We start from the raw sequence: 25922 nt of genomic DNA, 5'->3' as shown, positions 1-25922 counted from the left end.
TTCTTTCCCAATGTGATTTTTGCCCAAACGGACTCTGTCTTCTCCATTCCATCACTTTTTATTTCTTTACAATCTACCTCATCTTTGATATACAATGCGACTCCACCACTTTTACCCTTATTTATATCTTTCCTAAACAGCACATACCCTTCAATACCTGTACTCCAGTCATGCCTAGTATTCCACCATGTTTCTGTTATTCCTATAATATCTGGTTTCACTTCCCGGACCAATAACTCTAGTTCCTCCTTTTTGTTACCTAGGCTCCTCGCATTGGTGTACAAACATCTTAATTTTTGCTGTTTGGCCTCATTCACATTCTTTACCCAATTTGGCACGGACGTTATACCTCCAATATGACCTATTAGACTAGTATCTACCCCACCCTTCCTCATGTTCATTCTCCTACCCCCAGCTATATCCTTTCTTACTTCGTTTTCCTTCCTCTCAGTGTTAAAATCTGGCGTAGAGATTACCTGGGCATCTCCCAACCGTCTCCCCCAAATTCCTAGTTTAAAGCTCTCTTAATAAGTTGAGCCAGCCTCCATCCTAGAAGTCTATTTCCCTCCCTGCTTAGGTGAAGTCCATCTCTAGAGAACAGTCCTCTGTCCATAAATGCCTCCCAGTGACCATACATCCCAAAGCCCTCCTTATAGCACCACTGCCTAAGCCATCTATTGATCATCATAATCCTGTCACATCTTAGTTGCCCTTCTCTAGGAACAGGCAGAATCCCACTAAAGATCACCTGAGCCTCAATTTTCTTGAGCATCCTCCCCAGCCTAGCATAGTCTCCCTTAATTCGTTCCAGCGAGAATCTAGCCGTATCATTTGTTCCTACATGAAGGATGATCAATGGATTCCTTCCTGCTCCCTTAATAATTCTCTTCAACCTCAGTTCCACATCTCTTATCTTAGCACCTGGCAGACAGCACAGCCTTCTATTCTCAGGATCAGCTCTGGTTACAGGCCTATCTATTCTTCTCAATAAGGAGTCCCCAATCACATAGACCTGCCTTTTCCTAGTGACAGTGAAATTCTCTGGTCTATCTCTAGCTTCCTCTGGCTGCAAGTCCTTGCCGTTCCTATTTTCCCTTGTAATCCTAATGCTCATTATTGGTGTTGTCTCCATTAAGTCTTCCCCTTTATCTATGGGACTAGCCACTCTTCTCTTCTTCCTTACCCTTCCATCTTCATTATCTACCTGCTGTACCCCTTCTACATTTTCCAGCTCCACATACCTGTTCTTGAGCTCTATTTTTCCTTCACTGACCCATCTTTTCCTCTGCCTGGTCCTCTGAGTCACATGCTTCCACTGTCCATTTTCTTCGCCCAGCAGTCCCTCCTCTGAGGCCCTTGATCCTGCTTCCATCTGCTTATCTAAGCTTTCCCCTTCAGCCACGTCATGCCTTTGCCCCATCATCTGCTCAAACCCCCTTCTAAACTCGACCAGAGTTTCCACCTGCATCTCCAGTCCTCGGATCTTTTCTTCCATCAGCTCTATCAGGCGGCACTTCATGCAAACAAAACTCCTTTCAGGTACCCCCTCCAGAATCATGTACATACCGCAGCTACTCATGCAATCATCCTCCTTGGCTACGTCTAGACTGGCCCCTTCTTCGGAAGAGGCATGCTAATTTCTAACTTTGGAATAGGGAAATCCGCGGGGGATTTAAATATCCCCCGCGGGATTTAAATAAACATGGCCACCGCTTTTTTTCCGGCTTGGGGAAAAGCCGGAAAAGAGCGTCCAGACTGGTGCAATCCTCCGGAATAAAGCCCTTTTCCTGAGGATCTCTTATTCCTACTTTCAAGGAATAGGGCTTTATTCCGGAGGATCGCGCCAGTCTGGACGCTCTTTTCCGGCTTTTCCCCAAGCCGGAAAAAAAGCGGTGGCCATGTTTATTTAAATCCCGCGGGGGATATTTAAATCCCCCGCGGATTTCCCTATTCTAAAGTTAGAAATTAGCATGCCTCTGCCGAAGAAGGGGCCAGTCTAGACGTAGCCCTTGTGTTCTTTACTACTTGGGCCATGGCCACTAATGCCTCTGTGTTTTATCTACTTTCTCACCAAAATCCTATTAGTCCGGTGAACACAAAAACAAACCAAAACACCCTCTCTACAGCAAAAACAAACTCCAAACAAGTCCCACAATCCAAATTCCCTTTACAAACTCCCACTCATACTCCCCTGTTTACAGCTCTGTTTGCTTGGCTCCTGTGCTGCTGCAGCTATCTTGAACCATCGTTACTACACAAAGTGAGTAACTTTTCTCTTTCTGAAATTGGATGTCCTGACCAAAAAGGGAGTTTAAGGGGGATAATGAGGTTATTTTAGGAGGGGTCACTGTATTGCCACCCTTACTTCTGCATTTCTACCTTTAGAGCTGGTCAGCTGGAGAACAGTAGTTGTAATCTGTCTGGGTGGCCAGCCCTGAAGGCAGCAGCAGCACCACAGAAGGGGAGTAATACCATACCCCTTTCACCCTTACTTCTGTAATATTGCTTTCAGAGCTGAGTGGTCAGAGAGTGGTGGCTGCTAAGGGCCTGGCTCTATAGGCAGCAGCACAGAAGGAAGGGTGGTAATACCGTACTATGCAATCCGTCTTTCTGTGCAGCTGCTGGTGGTAGTAGCTCTGGATTAGAAGCTGGGCTCATGGCCAACAGCCCAGCTCTGATGGCAATGCTGCTGCCAGCAGCTGCACAGAAATAAGGGCAGCAGTACCACAACCTTATACAATAACCGTGTGATCCCCACACAACTCTTTTTGGGTCAGGACCCCTACAATTTAAACATCATGAAATTTCAGATTTAAATATCTGATATTTACCATATTAAAGATCATGTGTTAACTGTGAACCATGAATTTGGTAGAGCCCTAAAATAATAGTTGGTACCTACCTTCATATGAAAGCCTTATGTGTACATTAATTTTCCTTCACTTTCTCCTTGTGTAATTAGTAGGTATCTGTAGACTACTGCTGTACTCATCCTATCACTGAAGTGTCCCTTCTTGGCATAGTACTTGCAAAGATTATTATGTTTTCCATCTCAAGCACATCCAGCAATTATTTTTCCTTGGTTAACACTCCTGTCTCACTTTAGGCTTGTGGAGATGACTCATAAGTGCTCTGTTTGTAACTCTGGGGCATTACATCTAACCTCTCGCTATTGTAAACGCATTTGTGCTTTGCATTGCAATATTTTGCTTCTGAAGATAAGTGATAAGTAAGTCCATAGGCAGGCGATGTGGAGGCAGTAGTGAAATTTATACACATCTGTACACTACATAAAAATGTCCATTGTAGATAGCACTTCCTGTGCCCAACTGGCCTTAAAAAGTAAGTTATGAAGTTGATTCTCTGACCTGGGGTGTGGAGTGTCCTCTTTTGAGTCTATTCATCACATTGTCACCCTGCCAGTGGAGACTTAGTTAGCATTTTGGCTTTAATTTGTCACAGCCAGAATAAATTAGACTCAGAATTTAGCATTTGTTATGTAATAAGACAGTGGTTTTCAACCTGTGATCTGCATGTGGACTCTGGGTGGGTCCACATAATAGGACTAAGGTTACCAAAGACCCACACCTCTGTTGAAATATTTTAGGGGTCTCCAAGTAAAAAAGGTTGAAAACCACTGTATCACACTTTAAGACCAATTAATTAAAATGTTAATTATTGTAAAAATATTTCTATTAATTTGTTTAAAGTCAAAATAGTTTTAAACTTTGTCATGTTACCGCTGAAGCATTGTAGTGGTTGAGAGTATGAAGTGAATGTGTTTAGCTCATTTTCATTGAATAGGCTGAGAAAAGTAAATTAGATTTTATGGCAAAGTCAGGCTAGAAGGCTGCATAGAGGAGGAAAAGGCAACCCTAGAAGGATAAAAGGCCCATTCCCCTGTTATATAGAAATGGGTTACTGTAGGTCAGTCAGGATCAACTGACAAAAGGGTTGTCTCAAGCAGAGCAGGATCAGCTGAGACAGGGCTACCATGGACCAATTAGGGTCAGCTGCTTCTACTTCAGGTCTTCGTGAGACCTTTTTAAAGCCTCCTCTGGTGGGTGGGTGGAGAGAGGAGAGAAAGAGAGGTGCACACGCTCTCTCTCCCTCTCCCTCTTTCTCTGTTATTAAGCCAGAGACAGCAAGGGAATGAGCAGCTTCAGGACGTGAGGCTCTGCTCCCTATCCCAGGGAAGGTCCACAAACCTTAACTCTCGGGTGAGGGTGAGGCTGACTGCCTGGACATGGCAGATAGGGGGTGCTGTACCTGAGGCCCATCTTGCCAAGGAGTACAGAGGCAGGCAAGGGGAAGAATGGCCCTTGCCAAAATTTTTAATATGATTTATTTTAAATGTTAGTATTCCTTTATACATTACTCTGATGGTGGGCAAATGATTACTTTTTCTTTTCTTTTTTCAGTTTTTTTTAAATTGCAAACACTTGACATGTGTAGAACAATAAATTAAAGCAGGGGTGGGGATCCTAAGGCCCCAGGAGCAGGGTGTAGTCCCCAGCTTGCTTGGATATAGTCCCCCCAGGCTCAGGGCTCCTGCCAGCTCCTGTTATCCCCCCCCCCATGGGGCTGGAGCACACAGAATCTACTGGCCTGGGCCCCCTGGGCTCTGGTGTACGAGGGGAATGTGGAGAATGTCTTTTTCCTTCTCAATTGGGGGTCACCTCAGTAAGGGGTAGTGAGTTTTGTTTTCTTTTCACATGTGTGCTGCCTTCCCCCTCCCCAACTGATATTTTTCTGTAGGTCAACAGCCTCCGACCCAAAAAAGGTTCTCCACATATGCATTAAAGTAACATGATGGAATTCTTGTTTAATATATACTGCATTTTTGTGCTTCATTGAAGGTCACTCGGTGAGACTTCTGGGTCAGAAAAAGGATAATGGAAAACGGCTGGGGGGAGCTCGATTGGATTTGCCAAAGATTAGGAAGAATCCACTGATAGAAATCATTTCCATCAATACAGGGTAAGTATCTTCCAAACTTACTTATAAAATATTCAGCACTGCCTAGGGAATTAAATTCCATTTTTCTCCAGGCCTGGAATGCCCTCCTTTGAGTCATGTAGTGAGGAGGAAAAAAAATTGTAAACAATAAGGATTTAAATGGTGTCCTTTCTTTAAAAAGAACAGAAATCTTCATGTGACTGTACATTCTTATAACTTGGCTGCCAGAAAGACTTATGAGTTTTTAAATTATTTTCTATAATGTCAATTTATTATACTACTTAAAGATTTCTTGCACCACTGCACCCTCAGGTAAGTATTTTTAAGAAGATTGTGGTTTATTTTATGGATATGAAAACCCCTTCTCTTTGTTTTAAAGTGTAGCTAGCATTTAGTACTATATCTTTTTACTGTTCTTGCCTCATGTTTTATATAATTAACTGAAAGTGCATTCTAAAAAGCTACAATGGAGGCCTGATTTTTAAACTGACAGAAGTAACTTTATTACAGTAAAATGGGATATGATAATAAGGAAAAGATTGTATGTCTCAAATATATATTCTTCTCATCATTTCCACTGAAGTCTGCATTTATTGTATGTATGTATGTATCCTAATGCCCACTGTGGGCCTTAATCATAGCATCAGAATAGTAGAACTGGAAAAGATTTTGAGAGACCATCAAGTTCAGTCCCCTGTCCTCACAGCAGGAATGATACTTAGGTCTCCATTTTGACGGTTTTTATGTCGTATCTCTGTAAATATAGAACTATTAACTGTAGCAAACATCCTTTACAGCCATGAAATATTATGCACTGATCTCAGCCTATGTCTAGGAATAATAGTATGAGTCAAGCATTAGATTTAAAATGAAATATTTAATATCTAGCTTTTATCGGTATTTGTCATAGTGCTTAGTACAGGTTGAACCTCTCTAATCTAGCATTCTCTGGTTCGGCAACATCTGTGATGCAGCACCATTTTAGTTAGCCAGATGTCTGCATATCATAGGTGTGGCCAAGATTCCCATAATCCCATAAAGTTTGTTTACAGCCACCAGTCCTGTCTCTAATTAACCCCTAAATGTCTTCTTTTAGCCTAGTAAGCAGTAGAAATGTTGATAATGATATGCTGTGATCTGGCATATTCTCTGGTTTGGCATGGATCAGGTTCTGAGAATGCTGGACTATGGAGGTTCAACCTGTGTTAATGTAGCAGTCCATTTGTAACAACTGTTGAGGTAGTAAAACCAGTTCTCCAGTAACTTCTTTTTCATATGCTTCTATTTTCTGATGATGACCTACAAGTGGTAGAATGGATGCTATTTCCAGTGGTAGATTATTTTTAGGATAATTGTCAACCTTACAAAAAGTGTTAGCTTAATCTTAACTTAAACCCAATTAAGGCCATTTTAATGCACTTTGATATATCTTGTTTAAAATCACACCTTTACTTAATTTGGATTATTTTTCCTGCATATCGCCATGTAGAGGAGCTCTTAATCTTACTCTTCAAGTCTAAATAAAACGTGTGATTATTTTACACATGCAGGGACAGTATGCTCAGTAAAATAGTTCATTGTAGATAAAAACAGACAATTTTGAAGGCAAAAGCAAATAAATCAGTTGTATATAGGCTACAGAATTTTCCAAGGTCATTTTATTACTAGAGTGACAGTTGGAAGATGCTGTGTTGCACAGGCATAACCTCTGTCTTTTGTGATTTAGATTACTGCCTTTCTTGGGGTGATTTTTTTAAACTTGTCTTTCTACTAGTGTACTATTGATGACTCCTGGTATTTGCTATCATTTTCAAGGGTGTAAAGTAGTTCTTTAGTGACTATACACAGTAGTTTTCTCAGAATGTAAATATCATATAATCAATGAAGTAAGGAGCACAATCTTTGACTTTTTATGTTTGAACTGTGTTCATTTTATCTCTCTTGCTTTAGAAGGCTCTTTAAGAGGTTTATTTTCATCAGTTCCTTATTTGATTTCACTTCCTTGTTCAAAAGTGGATTGGAAAAAGTTTTGAAATTAAATTTTTTGGAACAGTATTCTTCACTGAAAATGTAATTTGTGCCAGATGCATTGTAAAAGAAAGAAGTGTTACAATTGTTGCAATTTTTTTTAACTGAACATTTGTGATTCTATATATTGGAAGGAGCTTTAAGAAGTTTACTATTTCAAATTATCAATTAAATTGATCCTATTTTTATGTTATACTGTAGTTTAGAAATGGGGTTCAGATTAACTTTTACACTTTCCATTCTCAGCACATGTAATTTTTCTATATCAATGAGGGCAGGCCTCAAGTATGCATTCCTTTGCTTTAAAAAAAACCCAAATTAAAAATCCAAAGTAAATTTATCCTATTTTTCATATGAAAAAACACTATCCATTTTCAAAAGAGAGAGCTTCATTACTTGTAAAACTAGAGTTGTTGATGATTCAACTACCATTTGCCTCCAGCAGTCTGAAACTGTAATGCAAGTGATGTTTACTTGCTGCAAGGTACTCTTCTTAGCAGCCACCAGGAACAATTTAACTTCTATAAACTTAATGAAGTATGTTGAGGTTTAAGGCATCTCCAGTTCTTATGCAATAATGACTGAAAAACTTTAGGCAGCTACTATGTAAAACTGGACACCGTAATATTCTTACTATATAATTTAGAAATGTGCATCTGTCTGTCAGTTTGTGAGTCCTTTTATTCAAGTACAGGCAGTCCCTGGGTTACGTACAAGATAGGGACTGTAGGTTTGTTCTTAAGTTGAATTTGTATGTAAGTCGGAACTGGTACATATTGTAGGGGAAACTCTAGCCAAACATTTCTCCAGAGCTCAGTTTTATTCTCCCACACCTCACTTCCCTCAGTCCTTTATTCTCAAGCTGAGGTGTCTGCTGAGAAAAGCCCCTCCGCATCTCCCTGGTCTGCTGGCGGGGGCGCTAGCTTCGCGTCTCCCTGGTCTGCTGGGGGGAAGCAGCTAGTGCGGGGTTGCCTCACCCCGTTTGTAAGTAGGGATCCGATATAAGTCGGATCCATGTAACCCGGGGACTGCCTGTACGCTGTTGTGCAAGGATAATGCGGTGTGCATGTAATTTGATTGTTTCCCATCCTGTGGAAAGGGAAGTGCCTGACAGATGGGAGTTATACTGCAGAATGGTAACATGGAGCAGTACAAAGCCAGAGATGAGGACTGGGACAGCTATAATCCCATTGGACCAGTAGGGAGTCGGGGTGTGGAGAAAAGGACAGCTATCTCCTGTATATTTCAGAAAGTTTTCCTGTTTTTTGTGTCGGTTTGTCTGTGTGTGTTTGTCCCGCAGCCAGGGGACATGCATGCCTCCCCCAACTATGCCTGCTGAAGCTGCAGTGGCCATAGATAGTCACTTTTTGCTTGGCCCCAAGCTGCTGTGGTTAGAGGCTCTGGTTGTTCTCTCTCCCCAGGCAGTCTCTATACTGAACCCCTTATCTCCAGCCCCATTCCAGAGCAATGATTTAAATGGAAAAAATAAAACGTATTGGAGTTGAGGACCTGAGCAATGCCAGGTAAATCTTATAGTAAAACCATAGATAGGCACTTGATGTGTTGACTTTTAAGGCAGGATGGTGTCAAATTCTCCCTAGCAGTTCTGACTCTGCTGGTGGAAGCAACTTATGTCGTGTTTGCCCTTCAATTATGAAAAGATAGTTTCCTGTCCTGAAGGGTGTATTTCTAGAAAGTGACCAGCTTCTTCCTCCTTTTTGTCCCTCAGTCCACAACCTTTATCTGGCTCCAAACTCCTGTCTGTACTAGGGATACAAGCCACTAATCGACTAGTTAACTATCCAATAAGCAAAAGCTTATTGGCTAGTCGACACACTAGGCGACTAGTCGCTCCCCTCCCCCCCCACACACACACCTTGCTGCCTCTATCAGAAAGGCAGCAAGGAGGGGAAGAGGAAGGGTTCTTGGGGGAGCTGGCTTCAATCCGTTCACCCCAGCACCAGCTTCGTGGGAGGGGGCAGGAGCACAGTGGCAGCATTCCACCTTTGAAATGTACAAGAAGTCCCCACTGGGGCTCTTGTACATTTCAAAGTGGAAGCGCCATATGGAGCCTGGGGGGTAGCGAGGGACTTGGCCCCAGGCTCCATGCGGTGTTTCAATCTTTGAAATGCACAGTAGCCCCTGCTGGGGCTCTTATACATTTCAAAGGCAGAATGTGTGTGGCACTCCTGCCTTTGAAATGTAGCAACAGCCGGGTAGGCTCTTGCTACATTTCAAAGTGGAAGCGCCCTTATCGACTAATCACATAGTTGATGGAAATTAATCAACTAATTAGTCAATGGAATCTAATTTTAATATCCCTAGTCTGTACCATTGGTGTATTCAATCCAGTCTAGCCTGCCTCTATCCCTTTGACTCCTCTAATAGATTAGCCCAGTATGCCCTATCTAGCCACACATTTTTCTGAATCTCCTTTTCATATTTGGTCATAGAACGAGAAGTGATTAGCTAGAGTGTGGAGCATCTATGATGACAGCTTCCACTTGTACTTCTAAGGATCAACCCATAACACTATCATAGCAGTACATCTCCTTCTCAAGAGGTGCTGCCTCGTCCTTATTTGGCCCAAAGCTCCTTTTTTTTCCTAATGTTGCTTCTTATGCTAATAACTTCACTGTGGTCCAATGTTTCCACCTTTGCAGTCCCTAATATTGCCCCCACTCCCATGTTCACTGCTGGTTCATTTAAATCCCTAATTAGTTCTTTCTTGTGATCTTACTAATTTCTGTATTTTCAGTGTAGTTACTCAGTGCTTCTACAAGCAAGAGAATTTAAACTCCAAAAGAAAATATTTCCAGTCCAGGGTCAAGTGTTTTCAGGGTTCCAGAATAAGATCACAGAAACAAGCCTTAGTGCAGCGGTCAGCAACTTTTTCAAACCATAGAGCCCAACTAAGTCAAAATTGAGAACAAGTGGTCAGCAAAGAGCCGTATAAGAATGTCCATTAACATGACTGAAAATATACAGTTTAATATTATTGATAATTGATGTGATGCTTAATAATAGCATAACAGAAACCTTGTACTCATAGACTTTATTTAATGGGACTTCTTCTGCTGCATCATTTTGCACAATTCTTTGATGTTTACATCATAATTGGTCAAATCCAGCTTCATGCGTGCATTCAGGCTGTCTTCTGTCAATCTTAAGCGCGAAGTACCTTTGATGTGATTCAAGAGTGTTCGGTGTATGATGGGCTTAGGGCTCAGGGTTGGGTCACATTTTATGACCATCTTATATCCAAGATATACATGACTTTCAAGTTAAAGCACTTCTGAATTTGTCAGAGACTTCTATGGAAATTTGCATTTGGCCCACAGTTTGTAGAAGTTGTCCACTGTAGCAGCAATGCCCCTCTGCAATGTATATTGGCCAAACTGCACAGTCTCTGTGACAGAGGTTTAATGGACACAAATCAGCAGTGTTGTCTTCAAGTCGTCATTGTCAAGACCAAGTCGAGTCTCACATCACTACAGTTCAAGTCTCAAGTCGAGTCCCTAAAGTCACTTTCGAGTCAAGTCCTAAGTTGAGTTTCAAGTCTTAATTTAAAAAATGTCAAGTCACTTTTGTACAAGCCATCAATATCGGCATTTTCGGACAATTTTTTCACCAAGTCGATTTAACAAAATTAGCAAGTTTCAAGTCACAAACAATGAACCCCAGTCGAGTCTCAAGTCAAGTCACCTAGGCGACTTAAATTGGACTCGAGTTCAAGTCGTGGGACTCGAGTCAACAACTCTGCAAATCAGACATTAGAAATGATAACACACGTAAATCTGTCGGACAGGGGTGGGGAATCTAAGGCTGGGGTGCCAGATGCAACCCCCAGCTTGCCTGGATCTGCTAGGCTGGGCCCCCTCTAGGCTATGGCATGAGGAGTATCTGTGTCCTCAGTCAGGGGCAATGGCAGTGAGAGTTTGGTTGTGGGCTTTTTTTTTCCTTCTCACTTGTATACAGCCCCAACTGATTTTTCTGTGGGTCATCGGCCCCTAACCCAAAAAAGCTTCCCCGACCCTGCTGTAGGGGAAGCTTTTTACCTCCCTGGACATTCAATAATGGATTTAAAAGTAGCCATTCTTGTACAAAGAAATTTTATCACCCAATTTCAGAGCAAGATAGCTGAACTGGAATTCATTTGCAAGTTTGACAGTATCAACTTGGGCTTGAATAAGGCTATTAACTGGCTAACATACTACAAAGGCAATTTCCCCTACCTTTGGTATTTGAATGTACACATCAAAAGCTGAGCGGGACACATCCATCCTGACTCAATTAGCATCATTAACACTGTCCCTACAATTGACAGGTAATTGCTTTTGCTGTAATTTTCACTCCAACTCATCCGATAAAATGGGTTTTACCTAAGAAAATTCATAATATATTTGTTAATCTCTGAAGTGCCACAGGACTGCTTGTTCTTTTAAAGTTACAGACTAACATGGCTACCCTTCTGAGCCTTTTTGTGTGTGTCATTCATCACTGGGTCTAGCCAATTAATTTTTTATTTTCCTTTGTGTTTAGTTCCTTGCACTCTAGGATGTATCCCCATGTGTGGTATTCTTTCTGGCCCCTTTCCATCACCATTCTTTTTTGATTTACATAATAGTTTTATTTCTTGCCCTAGCCATTTTCTTATCTCTTCTGTTTTTATATTCTTTAGTATTGACATTTTCAGTATTCCCCTCAGCCGGTTCATTTCTGCAGTCAATGTCTCATATATTGACTTTTCTCATACTGCAGCAATTTCAGCTTGACGGTTCTCTCATATAGGCTGATTTTTATTTTTATTGAAACATCTTTAGCCTTCCTGATGTTACAGTTTTTCAAACGTGTGAGTGGCTATTTCTGTTCACCTTTTCATGTCATCTTCCCCTTCCTCGATACTAGTTCTCCAAGATATACGCATTTTTTACTTGTTCTAATTTTGTCTCTGATCTTCACCTCTTGTTTATGTTTTCCATTTGCCGTAGTTCTTTTTTTCTCCATGTTAATCTTGGGTCCAAATTTTACTGCTTTCCTGGTCCACCTTAGCAATTGTTCTCTGTAAATCCTCACTGGTCAGTGCTCAAAGGTCAATAGCAACTGCAAATCTAAAATGATTCACTGTTCTTCCATGCAACATAACTCTTTTTGTTTCATCTTTGTGCTACATCTATTAATATTGCATCAAGTTGAACAAATCTGGCGATAGCGTGCCTCTTTGTGTCACTCTCATGGAAAAGAATGTCTCCAACCTGTCCACTAAATTTCAGAAAGAATAAGAGTGTTCTTGCTCAGAAGTGGAGTGTAGGAAGTAGATATATGGTATGTTATATAAAAACAGGGATGGAATACAAAGAACTAGAATAGGACTTGCTTTTGATCTCTTTCTAACGGTACATCTACAGTGCACCGTAACTTGAAATAAGATACACCATTTGAGCTATGGAAACTGCATATCTTATTTCAGTGCTATTTTGAAATAGTTTATTTTTGTCATTTGGCACTGCCTACACAGCACCAAATTTCCTTGTAGAATGAGATTTACGGGGACAATGAAATAGCAAGCCTCAAATAACAGGCTTGCTGTGAAGACACAGGATAGCTATTTCGGAATACTCCCGTATTCTGAAGTAGTGTTGCAGTGTAGACATACCCTACGTGTGGGGTAGACTACAGCTGCTCCCTGAGTTGCAAATGGTCGAGTTATGACCATTTGCACTTATGACCAAAGCTCCAATGGAGCGGTCGTAAAGGCGGTCCCCGAGTTACCAACAGCGTGGTCGCTATGTAAATCAATGGGGTCCGAGTTACGTACAAATTGTGTTACGGCCAAGTGTTTGGTCCGTAACTCGTTCGTAACTCAGGGAGAGGCTGTATATCTTTAGAAGAGAAAAAAAAATCATGTTCTCAATCAACAAGTGCTGGGTTTGAGATTTTGGCTGTTTAACATTTGTGATGACGTGTATTTGAGAGCCATTGACTGTATTTGTGCTTTGACCCAACTTATGTTTTATGGTTTCTACCACCTTAGGTTGGTCCCGCATATAAGGAAAGAGAAAGCTCTCATGCCTGTTCATAAGTACTTCAGTAAAAAAAATGCGGAAGGCAAGATTTTATTGTCTTCATAGTTCTGATTTAAAACTGGGAAGAAGGGGAAAGAAGTTAACTTTGAAGCTTTCTTTTTATAAGAAACAAAAAAAATCACAAGCAAAACTTTTATTTTACTTTCTATATTTTTTAAAAAAAATCCAAAACCTTTTAAATATTTTTATGAATAATACTGTAACCTCTGTATTTAGAAACGTATACCTTCCCCTTTTCCTATTTATGACCAACCCATCTCCTTTTTTTCATTTTGCCTTTAGTAGTCTATAGGTATACTGCTAGTTGTATGTTCTTTTACGAATGTATTATGAATTACTCTCTTGTTATGAGCCCATTGGTGAGGGAATGATGGACTGTGGAAATAATAGTGCTTTTTATTTATGGAGTAATGTTATACATATTTGGAATTTACAGGGGGTAAATCTTTAGCTATATAGATCACATTAAACCTGTTTTTATGTTTATCTTCTGACTTAAAATATGCATTTCTCAAAAGGTAAATATAATGGAATAGACCTTGCCTCTGTGCATTTCACTGAGATCAAAACTCAAAGCTACCAGTTTTATAATCTTCTTTAGGCAGTCGATTGTACTTGTATATCCATATAATAGCCTTTATCTTCTTAAACAAACTACAGGACTATGTAGCACTTTAAAGACTAACAAGATGGTTTATTAGATGATGAGCTTTCGTGGGCCAGACTCACTTCCTCAGATCAAATAGTGGAAGAAAATAGTCACAACCATATATACCAAAGGATACAATTAAAAAAAAATTGTATCCTTTGGTATATATGGTTGTGACTATTTTCTTCCACTATTTGATCTGAGGAAGTGGGTCTGGCCCACGAAAGCTCATCATCTAATAAACCATCTTGTTAGTCTTCAAAGTGCTACATAGTCCTGTATTTTGTTTCAGCTACACCAGACTAACACGGCTACATTTCTATCACTTTATCTTCTTAATATTGAGACAGACGTGATAGCTGACTTGCTCCACATCCCTTTTGTCAGACGTACGCAATTTAGTTTTTTCTCCTTTTTAATTCCTGCTTCAAATGTGCCAGCTTCAAATGTGGGTTTGTTTCCCTAATGTTAGCAGTGAATTTTAGATTCAAAAGTATCTAAGTATGACCAAGGAAAATTTCATAACAGAACTTATTTACTTTGCTAACTTCTTAGTGAAATCTGTTTGGACTTTGGGTTGTCATAGACACAATTCCTCGGAAACCTTAAGGTATACAAACCTGCCAAGATTGGCTGACCAAAGTCTGTTGGTTTCACACAGTTTTAGTTACCAGCATAACCTTGATCGTAAACCCTTGGAGAAAAGTTAATGGTTTCTGTAAAAGCATTTTTCCTGCCCTGGGAAGGAGCCCTGCCTGGTTTATTGAGCAAAGTGATTTCTTGCCTAATTTGCTTATACATTTTGTAAGACATAGTGAAATGGTGAGTTTTGAAATCAGTGTCAAAACTTCCATTTACTTCTGCCATTTTTAAAAGAAGAACATTATCTAATACATATTTGTTAAAAAGACTGTCAAAAGAGAATTAAAATGACAAGGTAAACACTTAAGATATGATAAGGCAAAGGTAATTATGCTTGAGAACAACCTTAGCTAGGCTCCCATTTGCTTAGTGTGGGTTGAGCTGGCCCCAAAGTAATTAAACTACTTTACATTAGTACTTCTATTTTTATATGTACTCATATTTCTTAATATTCAGGAGCAAGATCTTTTCTGTATTTTCCAGACTGTGATGCCTACAGTGTCTGATAGAGCTTGAATCCCCATAGGACTTTTTGTCCTGTTTTTTATGCTCCAGTTTGCACATGAAATAAATGTACATTGTACATTTCAGGTCTCCTTTTTTTTTCCGTTTAAATGTCTGACCCTATCTATAGCTAATCCTGCAAAGAAAACATAAATTAAAAACAACAGATTCCGTGATAATTGGATGCATTTTTAAATTTAATTGTAAATATATAAAAACTGTGGTGGTGTTTTATAAAATAAAAAAGGAAAAAAGCAGCAGCAAGCAAGCAAGCCATAAATTCTTTTATAATTGGCACTAATTGAGATGAAGTAGTTTCAGACTTGCCACAGTCTTAAGTGGTTAAAGAGAAAATTAAATCCTAAAAAGCTGATAGTAACTTGGAAGCAATTAGGCCATTCCTGTCATGCAGAGACTATACACTTCAAGAGAGGTGCAGATAGACTGCATGAATGTAAAACAAAAGGCAGACTTTTTTTTTTTTTTTTTTTTTTTTTTTTTTTAGTGGGAAAGAAGACATCTCAGATCAGGAGTCAGTAGAGCAGGAAAATCAGAGAAAGATGGAGCAGTTCAGAATGATTTAGTAGCAAAACACTTCAATTTCTTTTTCTGATGTGGTCCAAATACTTTTCACCCTTGGTACCGGTAGAGCTGAACAAATGGTAGCAGTAGTGGGAAAGATTTTTTTGGGGGGTGGGGGGGAGAAGGGGAACCTACATAGACAAAATAATTAGGGAGGGCCTTTTTTCAAGAGAGAAAGGTTGCATTTCTGTTTTTATTATGCAATTACTTCCTTTATTATTTTACCCAGACAATTCAGTCCCATTTTCCCACAGACATTTTACAAATGCTCTTTTGGGAAATATGTCCGATAGCTATCTCAAAGTGTCTAAATTAAGCTTTCTAGTTTCAATACTGCTGAAATATAATGTCCCCCCCGGATGTTTTGACCAGTGCTAAAACAATACCTTTTATCCCAAGAATCAGAGTATGGTACCTGTTGTATGTTACTGAATTGACTATAACCTAATGTTTCCTGTGAGATTTCACCACGATATAAGGTACTATCCCAAAAGCCATTCAGGAAGTGAAAACAATAGCTCTTATCACAAGCTGTGATCTACTTTTTAATTGTTTTCGATATAGCTGGCTCAGTCGCTGCTAATTTTTTGCTAATCCATGATATTCTAAGTGCATTACTTTTATTCAAGTTTTACTGATTGTTTTGCCTTTGCATGCCCCTGCCATTGACAAAGGATTTCTGAGGCACTTTTTGTCTCTTAAAATACTGTAATACTGACTTTAGAAAGTGGTGAAATATGTGTTCTTTTAGTTTATTTTTTCCTTGAATACTGTTTGATTTCAGTGTACTCATGAATTTTAAAAAAAACCATTAGTTTAATTTTAAAATTGAGTTTAATCATTAATTGTAATTGTCAGAAAAATCAACATTTCATTATATAAACAAAGAAATATCACAGCTTCTCCTTAAACACTCCTCTGGAAAGCCCTAACCTGTGATTAAAGCTCAAATTCATAATAAAATGTGTACAAGGCTGATATATATAGTTATACAACTATATATCAAGTTCATTATTTCATTTTTCAATTGCCTTAAAAAGGTAAATAATATAACCTCAGGATTTGTGGTATTCCGTATATACTGGGAAATATACTGAATACTGCACCCTCAGAGGAAACATGATAGAGTCAGGTAAGACGAGCTTACTGAGGCTGCATCTCTGCCTATTCCATGCTTGAACAGTCAAGTACATATGTGATATGATGAGAGTCACTGGACTTGAATGGCTGCTAGCAGACTGAACTCAGTATGAGAAAGAAGTCTTCAACTTGTTTTCCTCATTCTTCTAACTGGATCAAAATTGTGACTCTTCAGGGTGCTGTGCAAAGCCTGTCTGTTTATCAAGGCCTATGCCTGGAGAGGGATCTGGAGAAATTCAGAAACTAATCGGTCTCTATGCTAGGAATGTCTGAACTCCTGGCTTCCCCACAGCTCCTAGCCCCTCTGGTGAGTTCCCTGTGAGTTCAGAAGGCACAGAGAGCTCACTATGAGGGCTGGAAGTTGTGGCTCCCAGTACATGCAAAATTCGCTATTCGCGGTGGTACTGAGAATGTGTCTGCTGGCAAATGTTGAGCGTTTCTTGTATTTCAAGGGACCGTTCAAGGTGATGTGTCCAGTTAACTCCTTGCTAGTCATTGGGAAATGGGAGAAGGGTGAGGAGAGAACAAAACAGCTGGGAGAGGAGGTTAGTGAGTTGTAGATGGTGGAAGAAGCTGAAAATTCGGTGCGTCTATTCAGTTCGTGATGTTTTTCTTAGAAAGTTATTAAGTGCCCAAGCTTGTCTTTTGAAGGTTCTAGCAACCTCTCAGTCATCCACTTCAAAAGGAGACATGTACAGCAGGTTCCAAAGATGAGCATGCCAGTTTAAATTAAATTTTTAAAAAAATACTGGATCTTTCCCAAATCCTTCTGAGGCCTATAATTGGGCAGGAGTTGTTGCTGCAGTTCCTCTTGGAGGCTGTTCTGGGAATTAGCTCACAGTCACTTGTGCTCTTTGTTCTAGTGGTGTTTCCCCGTCATTGTTTCCCCGCCATTGTTTCTGCTATTTCCACCATTTCCATCATCTGAACCTGCGTCACTTCTAGATCGTGGCATCCTCTTCAGTGCCCAGCCTGCTTTCTCCTACCTTCCATGAGACTGGTGGTCTTCAGTCCCACCACTTGTCTCAGCAGTCAACTGCAGTGTTTAGTCCAGCTCCTTATTTTAGGGGCAAACTGCACTTTGGATTTAAGCTACTCCACATTGGCAAGTTTGAGCAAAGGGTGAGGAGAGAACCAAGCCCACCTGTCACTCTGGGTCTTGGCTCAGGTACCCTAGAGCTGGCTCCCACTTTCTGCCCTTCCTTCTACTTCTACTGTCCACTTTCCCTGGACCACTTTGCATGCAGCCTTAGCACCTTCTCTGTCATTTCCTCAGGGCCTCAATCTGGCCACGGTCTGCCCAGACCTCCCCTGTTTTGCCACTGTCCTGTTCAGCACTGTGGGTATTTCAGGTGTTCCTTGATAGCCAATCTTTCTCCTGTGCTCTCCAGCGAGAGACTGCCTTCTGCTTTGCTGAGCAGCCCTTTCTATATAGGCTGCCTTAGCAAGCCTTCTCTTGATTGGCTTTCCCAAGTAAGCCCTTTCCTACTTGGTTGGGGTTCTGCACAGCCTTTCCAAGGCTACCCTACCCATTCTTCTGCCTATGTGGGGCAGCCCAACAACTCCCCAACCCCCTCCAAAGCCCTGATTATCAAATTCTCAAATCAGTTTCACTGAGGTAAATACAGTCATGTCTGGTGTCTGCTCCCTGGTTGCCAAAATGTATACTAGGGCCATTAGCTGGTCCCAGAGCATGGCCCTACTTCTTTGCCACCTCAAAATTGCCTTGCCACTGAGACCTAGCTGTAAACCTCCAGAAGGCATGGCATCCTATATGCCTGGTTTTTGTCATTTTGCTTCCATATACATGCCACTCCTCACATGACCTGTTTGCTTGGTCATGAAATTGACACACTCTGATTTTTCTTCTGGGATCCCATATGAATCCTGTATGCTATTTGAATGGCATCATTCAACCACTTGAATTCCCTGTGTCCCTAGTCCTACTTGGGGCATCAACAACTGCAGCCCAACTCTGAGTAAGTGTGCACCAAAGACGTGATATTGTTAAGTCCTTTTTTATAAACTGCCACCAGCAACTAGTTTCCCAGTGATGGTGTTGCACGCATCCTGACAGATGTGTTTCTTTATCTTTGTGTGCTTCAGAAAACTCTTCTGGGCCCTACTACATTTTGTTAGTTATTGTTTAAAAACATTTCTATATTCATACTACTCATTCTGGCATCCGAATGCTTTATGACAGGGGTGGGCAATAATTTTTGACCAGGGGCCATTTCAGAAATTTTTTAGAGTCAACCCCGCCAGGGTTGACTCTTAAGTGTCATGCGCTCCCTGGTCCCGGGCCCTGATTGATCTGCGGGTGGCTGGATCAGCTCGCTTGGCAGGCTGGATCTGGCCCATGGGAGCCCTTTTGCCCACCCCTTTATAATATTGAAAGTAGTGACTTTGTGTTTGTGGTAATGAACATTATTCATTTTTAACCAAGGACAAGAATAACATTTCCCTTTTTAAAAATCAATCTTGATACTTCTTCCTACTAAATGGCTATGGAGAAATAAGTCAGCTTAAAAAAAAGTGCTGTTAACTTTCTGCCTTTGTAAGTTCATGGCATTGCCAAGACTAATCCCAAAAAGCTTGCAATGAGTATTTAATGATCCTCCTATCTTTGCTTCAAGAAACTAATGTGGGTTTAATATATTGTCAAATAAACTAGACATGTTGAAGTTGTTCGAGTTTCTTTTGGGTCTTTTACTTAATGCTTCCCGTCCCCCAATTGGTCATCCCAAACTCTCTTCTCATTCAGTGGTTCTGCCTTTGATATTTGATACATAAATATTGTTAAGCCAAATAAGACACAGGAGAAGGTAAGGGTGACGCTCAAACTTCTGTGTTTTTCAAGATTTCTAAAGTGTACTATTACTAACTGGTTGTAAGTCCATTGTAAGAATCTATAATATTAAATGTTTTTCTAAATTTATGAAAGCTTAGATGAGTATTTGAATATCTTAAGAGATGATAGAATTGTAATTCTGCCTGTGGAACTCATGTTTAATTTCTAGAATCAAGAGTTGGAGATTTTGGCTTAGTCCTTAGATTCTCAGGCATTTCTGTGGTTTGTCTTTTTTGGGGGGCAGAGAGTGGGGGAGAGGAAAGAAATACTGTCTGAGTAAGTCTGCACTTGGATTTTTTACTAAAATTGCTCACCTTTTGCTACTACCAGAAACAGTGGGAGCACTAATGTGGGCAATTCTACATAAAAAGGCTTATGTCATCCCTGCCATCATGACAGCTGAACCTGGTGGTGGCAGTGGTGGGAAATATAGCCAAAAATGAAACTGTACAAAAGGCTTTCATATGAAGATCTCTTGATCCTATTACTTTCTAGAAAGACTTTGGTTCTTGATGTGCAGTCTTTGCAGAAAATTTCCACTGGTTGTAGTGTTTTAACTCTTTGGTTTGTAAAGTCTGAATAAACTACTTTGATTATCTCTTTAAAATAGGGTGGAAGAATAAACTTCAAACCAATGTATACAGTGTACTTACTGGCATGAAAATATTTTTAATGAAGCTAGCAGTACTCTATATTTCTACATATAGAAGGTGTATTTTGCTGATTTTGGTTTTGCTACATTTGTGTGTATTACAAGATTGGAGAGGGTATTTTTGACAGTAAACTAATGTATTGAAAACTTCTAAATAGGTGTCTCAATGCATGTACCTACTGCAAAACCAAGCATGCCAGAGGAGACCTAGCAAGTTATTCAATTGAAGAACTAGTGAACAGAGCCAAACAGTCTTTTCAAGGTAAGGTTAATCTTTTTAACTGAATCAGCTTTAAGATTACAAGATTTAACTCCCACAGGTAATTTCCTTTATATAAATTTAGGAGGTTGATGCACTACTTGTATTCCAAATATGTTGTTAAGTGTGCTTGCTAGTGCCTTTTGTAGTTAATTCCTGTATTCATTACATTATGCACCAGTGTTTCAGGAATAAGTATTTCCACAGAAATATTTCATTGGTCATAATCTTGTGTCCAAAGGTCCATCTGAAGATTTATTGATGGGTTATTTGAATTTGTTTTGCCCTTTGTAAAAATAGGAAGGAAGAAATTTTTCTGATATCAAATTCGTTTATGAAGAGGATAAAACACAGACAAAAATTTTAGTGGCTCTTAATCCTTCACTTGGGGTATTGTAAAGTAATAAGAACAACAGTTATTTTACATAGAATGCATCCTTGCAAGAGCATATTTCATTAAAACCTAGTTAAGTGTTCTTATGATGCTGCGATTTTAAGATACAGTGCTGCTGTTCCAAAAATGGCTCTTTTGCAGTTCCTCTGGGATGTTTCTATCAATGATGTTGGGTTGAAGGGTTCATTTTGAAGAAATTAAAATCGATAGAATCTCTTAACTATAAATTATTATATGCTTACAATCCAAATGGAAAAATTGTAATGACGTATTTTGATATATTGGGTATGTGAATGTGTAATTGGGTTTAAATGGCTATTAAGTTGCCATTTTCTAGGATTTTATCCACCCGTAGCTTATACACTTGCTTGGGAAGCATTACATTCTTCATGGAAGAATGGTAATGTTTATAGTTTGTCTCTGGACAGATCTCTAACTTTATCCTTCTGTGAAATACATACAAACACAGTTATTGTGCCAACTCCATCTCTTGTGTAGACTCACTAAAATAAATGGCATGGTTCCATGGATTAATTTGTCCACTATGTTGAAGTAGCACAAATGTTCTAATGTAAACCTAGGGAAATGAAATTGAATGGCTTCTCTCTGCATTCTTAAAACTTGTTGTGGTGTCTAAATGTAGTGATAGGTATGGTGTGATAGGTATGATATGGTATCACATTTCTTTGTAGACACCCGCTGTGTATATGAAAAAGTAGTAAGGGTTATTCTTTACTTAACTATAAATGTTCTTCTTTCTGTGAGTTAATGTTGGAGCTTAGATATTATTGTAATACTAGCCAATTAGCCCGTCATAAGATGGGATTTTCAGGTCTCTCCTCCACGTCGGTCTTCTCTCCTGAGCCTCCGGTCTCTCACTCCGTCTCTCTCTCTCCTCCTACTGTCTCCCCCCCTCTCTCTCAGAGCTCTCCTCTGCCTCCTGTCTCTCTCTCTGTCTCCTCTCCCTCCCTCTGCTCCTCTCACTCAGGGGACTGCGGAACCCAAATGGCCTTTTGGGCGCCGCACTCCCCGTGCTGCATGGGGCATGTGGAGCCCAAACGATCGCTTGCGCCGCTTGCTCCCACGCGGCGGCCTGGCTGAGCGGCACAGAAGTCAGCCGAGCGCCATGGCGGGAGGCGAAGGGGGATGGGGCAGTGACGTTCACGGCCAGAGGGCAGGGCCTGGAGCCGCTGTCATGCCGCACGTCACTGCCCTGTCCCCCTTCGCCTCCCGCCATGGCACTCGGCTGACTTCTGCGCCGCTCAGCCGGGCCGCCGCGTGGTAGCAAGCGGCGCAAGTGGTTGTTTGGGCCCCGCACTCCCCATGCAGCACGGGCCGCCCAGAGGGAACAGCCAGCATTTCAGCAACAGCGCCCCTCAGAGGGAACAGCCTGCATTTCAGCGTTAGACTCACCGACACTGGGCTACTTTATTGTAATATGTTTATATTGTTTGACTATAAAACCTAAATGGATGCTATATAATAAGGCCACAGCACTTAAGCAAGTTCTAAGACCATCTTTATTTAAAGAACTACTTATGCCCAGATATTTAATGGGTCTTAACCGTTCTTTGTGAATAGGAATGTTTATTATCAAGGCCTCAGCGTACATGTGTTTATTTCAACGCACATTATCAGAACACTAAACAGAAGACAAAGCAGTAATGGAATTGGCATAAATACACACATTTTTTTTCCTGATCAGCGTAGTTAGTATTATCTAGATGTTGTATATGTTTTGACTCCTAATACTTAATATGTTTGCAGTTGTTTTCTAACTTTGAATTACAGATGAGTTGTGCCTATATTTTGTAGCTGAAATTTCCTCTTTGTTTAAAGAATTCAGTTGCAAGGTATTGTAAACTGGGGGTTCTAAAATAGTTGCTTCTTTAAATATTTCTAATTTCTTCTGGAAACATAGAATTTATCAGACCATTTGACTGTCAAATCTAACATACTCTTACACTGACTACAAATTGGGGATCTTCAGGAGATGGTGAAATCTCCCATAATCCATCCTAACTGCTGTGCAATGCTGAATACACAAGCAAAACATTTCTAACCCATAAAAATTGTCAGTTAATTTAAAGTGCAGGATTACTCTCAGCTAAGCCTACTTTGACCCAGGGAACTCTTTATGCCAACTAGCAGGGGGTACAAGAATACGTAAGGCTTAATGGAATCCCCTGGGTCAAGTGTCTACATACTGGTCTTCCAAAGAATGATATGAAATGCATCTAATGAAGGCCTGTGTCATAATGCTAATAATCATCATGGGGTATATTTGTAGATAATACGGAAGAGGATCTATGTATGTATATATTGGAAGTTATATTCTTGAGGCCTTGTAGTTTAAGGCAGATCTCCCAAAGGTGGCATCAGACATGCTAGGAGACAAACTTCTTCAGACAGGAGGTGAGATATTTATCTCCCTAGCCAACCATAGTGGATTGTGTGTCTTACAGTAAAAGCGTTCCTACATAAGAACGGCCGTACTGGGTCAGACCAAAGGTCCATCTAGCCCAGTATCCTGTCTACCGACAGTGGCCAGCACCAGGTGCCTCAGAGAGGGTGGACCGAAGACAATGATCAAGCGATTTGTCTCCTGCCATCCCTCTCCAGCCTCTGACAAACAGAGGCCAAGGACACCATTTTATCCCCTGGTTAATAGCCTTTTCTAGTAGTTGCAGATTGGCGTTTTCATGAGAAGTGGACATCTGGACTGCACATGCGTGGCACACGCTTGGAGCTGTTCATGCCTTTGGATCTCTCTCGCAGTCCAGTTCCTCCTTTGCCACCCCAAGTCACAGACAGAACAAGACCTCTTTCCTCAACGACTCTAGTCAGAGAAAAAAAAATTCATTTTACATTAATTTCTGCACATAGTTCAGTCAGATTCATGTTGTTAGTTCTAGAATAGCTATAGTTAATTTGTTTACAAAAATATTTTCTGTGTTAAACGTTAACATAGAGATAACATTACATAAATCAAAAAGAAAAGTGAGCGAAAGTCTGCTTCTCTACTATCAAGGCAACTGACTGGCTCCTCGGCCATGCCAGGCTCGCTGGGGTTTAAAAAGTGTGTCACATGTCGAGAGCTTATGCCGGCTTCCGACAGCCACTCAGACTGTATTAAATGTCTGGGTGATTTTCATGTGCCTCAAAAGTGCGCACACTGCAAAACTGACAGTGAGAGCGTGGTGTGATAGGGAAATAAGGCTCAGGATGTTCTTGCTTGATAAGGCCCTGCAGCCCTCAGATTCTTACTCGCTTAGGAGAGAAAAACGGAGAGCTTCTTCTTCAGCTGCTCCCGTTCAAAAAGGGCCTCACCAGCACGCTCTTTATCGCCGGCCTCCACAAGCAGAATAAGTACTGGAAAGAAGCTGGGAACATCTGGCGCCACGAAACTGAGCCTTAAAATGGCCTCAGAGCCAAAAACTCGGCACGCAAGATCTGCGGCACTGTTAGCTATGGCACCAGCAAGACAATCAGCACTGTCAGCCTTTGCACCACGGGAGGTGGCACCATCTTCTGCTTCAACAACCCAGTCGGCACTGGGCCAATCAGTGCAGACATCGGTACCGAGCCATATACTACAGGCACCGGCACTGTGTACAGTGCAAACATCAACACCGAATATGGTGCAAGTATCGGCACCAGTTATAATACAGACTCGGCACCGGCGTAAGCGGTGCAGACCCCGGCACCAACACGTTCAGCACGATAGTTTGGCTCTAGAAGTCAATGGTACCACCTCGGCACTGAGAGCATGGTTCAGAACCACTCACTTCCTCACCTGCATTTCAGCTATATTCTTCCTACATTTGGAGAAATCACAGTTTTAATTTTTAATATTTTGCTGCATGCCTAAAGCAGTTTTGTAAAATTATAATAAAATATCCTACCAGTAATAAAGTTAAAACAAAAGCAAAAATCACACCAACTTTTATAACTTAGTTGATAATAAATTTTAATTTAAAGTTGCAATGGCATAAATTTTCAAATTAGTTTTACAAAACCTCATCGTGATTTAAATCAGCGAAGAAAATGAACTGATTTAAGTGGTCTTCAATTACTGCATTTATCATTTTCCCCAGGCCTTTAAAGAAAACCAGTGTATGCTTTTTGCTATTATATATTGCTTATACAAAGATGTGTTTAATTATAATTATTGCATATGAACATTTTATAATTTAGCCAAAATTGTATATTATATAAATATAAGAATTTCATATGAACAATTGCATCTGCCCTTTTCAATAACACATTTCATAGTTTCATAATTATAATAGTATATTTAAGTTATATGAAATTTAAATATTTGAAGGTATGTAAACAGTGATTCATGCAGTGATTTTGTATGCCTTTATGTGACTGGACTGATTCTTTTCAAATTTTGTAGTTGAAATTTACCTTGATTTAGATATAGTGTTTGGTAAAGTAGATCACAGTTGAGTTACAAATAAGAAATTTATATTTTGCCTGGCTTTAAGCACTATATTGACTGAAAACCACGGCCGATACACTAAGCAGGTCAGTGCCCCAACAGTATGAGTAGCGGTTCATGATATTCTATACTTGATCGTTTGCATTGTAATCGCCCTCTAATAGACCTTTTTGCAACCATTTCCAACAAGAAATACTCCCCTATCCTGCTCCAAGGCAGGCATTAGAAAAGGCTCGGAGATGCCCTCATCATAAAATGGGACTGCCAATTTTAATATGCCTTTCCTCCCATTTCCCTTCTATTCCGCACAATACTCAAGATAAGGCGGGACAAAGCCAGAGTCATTCTAATAACCCCATTCTGGCCCAGACATCCTTGGTTTCTCTTCCTCAGCAGAATGGCGCTCTATCCACCGATCTCCTTACCACGCAACCCCAGGTTGATATACCAACTGGGTGCACAAAACCAACACCCATAGTTCACCAGACTCTACCTGAAGGTTTGGTACCTGGATGGCTCTCGGTCGTAGAGCTACAGTACTCAGATGAAGTGCGCAATGTACTTTTACACAGCTGAGCTGCCTCAACGTGCAAAACCTTCTTCTTCAATAAATGGATGCACTTCACACACTGGGCCAACTCTCATAACTCTTCCCCAGAGACTGCCTCACTACCTATTATACTTGACTGCCTCCTGCATTTCAAATAATCCAGCCTTTCTATAAGCTCT

At 40.5% G+C, this 25922-nt stretch overlaps 1 protein-coding gene across 13 annotated transcripts in view; it reads left to right on the top strand.

Moving 5' to 3' along the window:
• The window catches only part of CDKAL1 (CDKAL1 threonylcarbamoyladenosine tRNA methylthiotransferase), a 572751-nt gene that overhangs the window by 206070 nt on the left and 340759 nt on the right, over nt 1–25922 (top strand). For all 13 annotated transcript variants that reach the window (XM_006121835.4, XM_075921165.1, XM_006121831.4 and 10 more), the window contains 2 exons: nt 4860–4980; nt 20252–20355. In XM_006121835.4, coding sequence (XP_006121897.2) covers nt 4860–4980; nt 20252–20355 — 225 coding nt within the window. The remainder of the gene's footprint in view (nt 1–4859; nt 4981–20251; nt 20356–25922) is intronic.

Source organism: Pelodiscus sinensis, chromosome 2 (assembly GCF_049634645.1).
Source record: "Pelodiscus sinensis isolate JC-2024 chromosome 2, ASM4963464v1, whole genome shotgun sequence".
Taxonomy (NCBI): Eukaryota; Metazoa; Chordata; order Testudines; family Trionychidae; genus Pelodiscus; species Pelodiscus sinensis.
The sequence above is the reverse complement of the archived record's forward strand: the minus strand, read 5'-3'. Positions and strand labels throughout refer to the sequence as shown.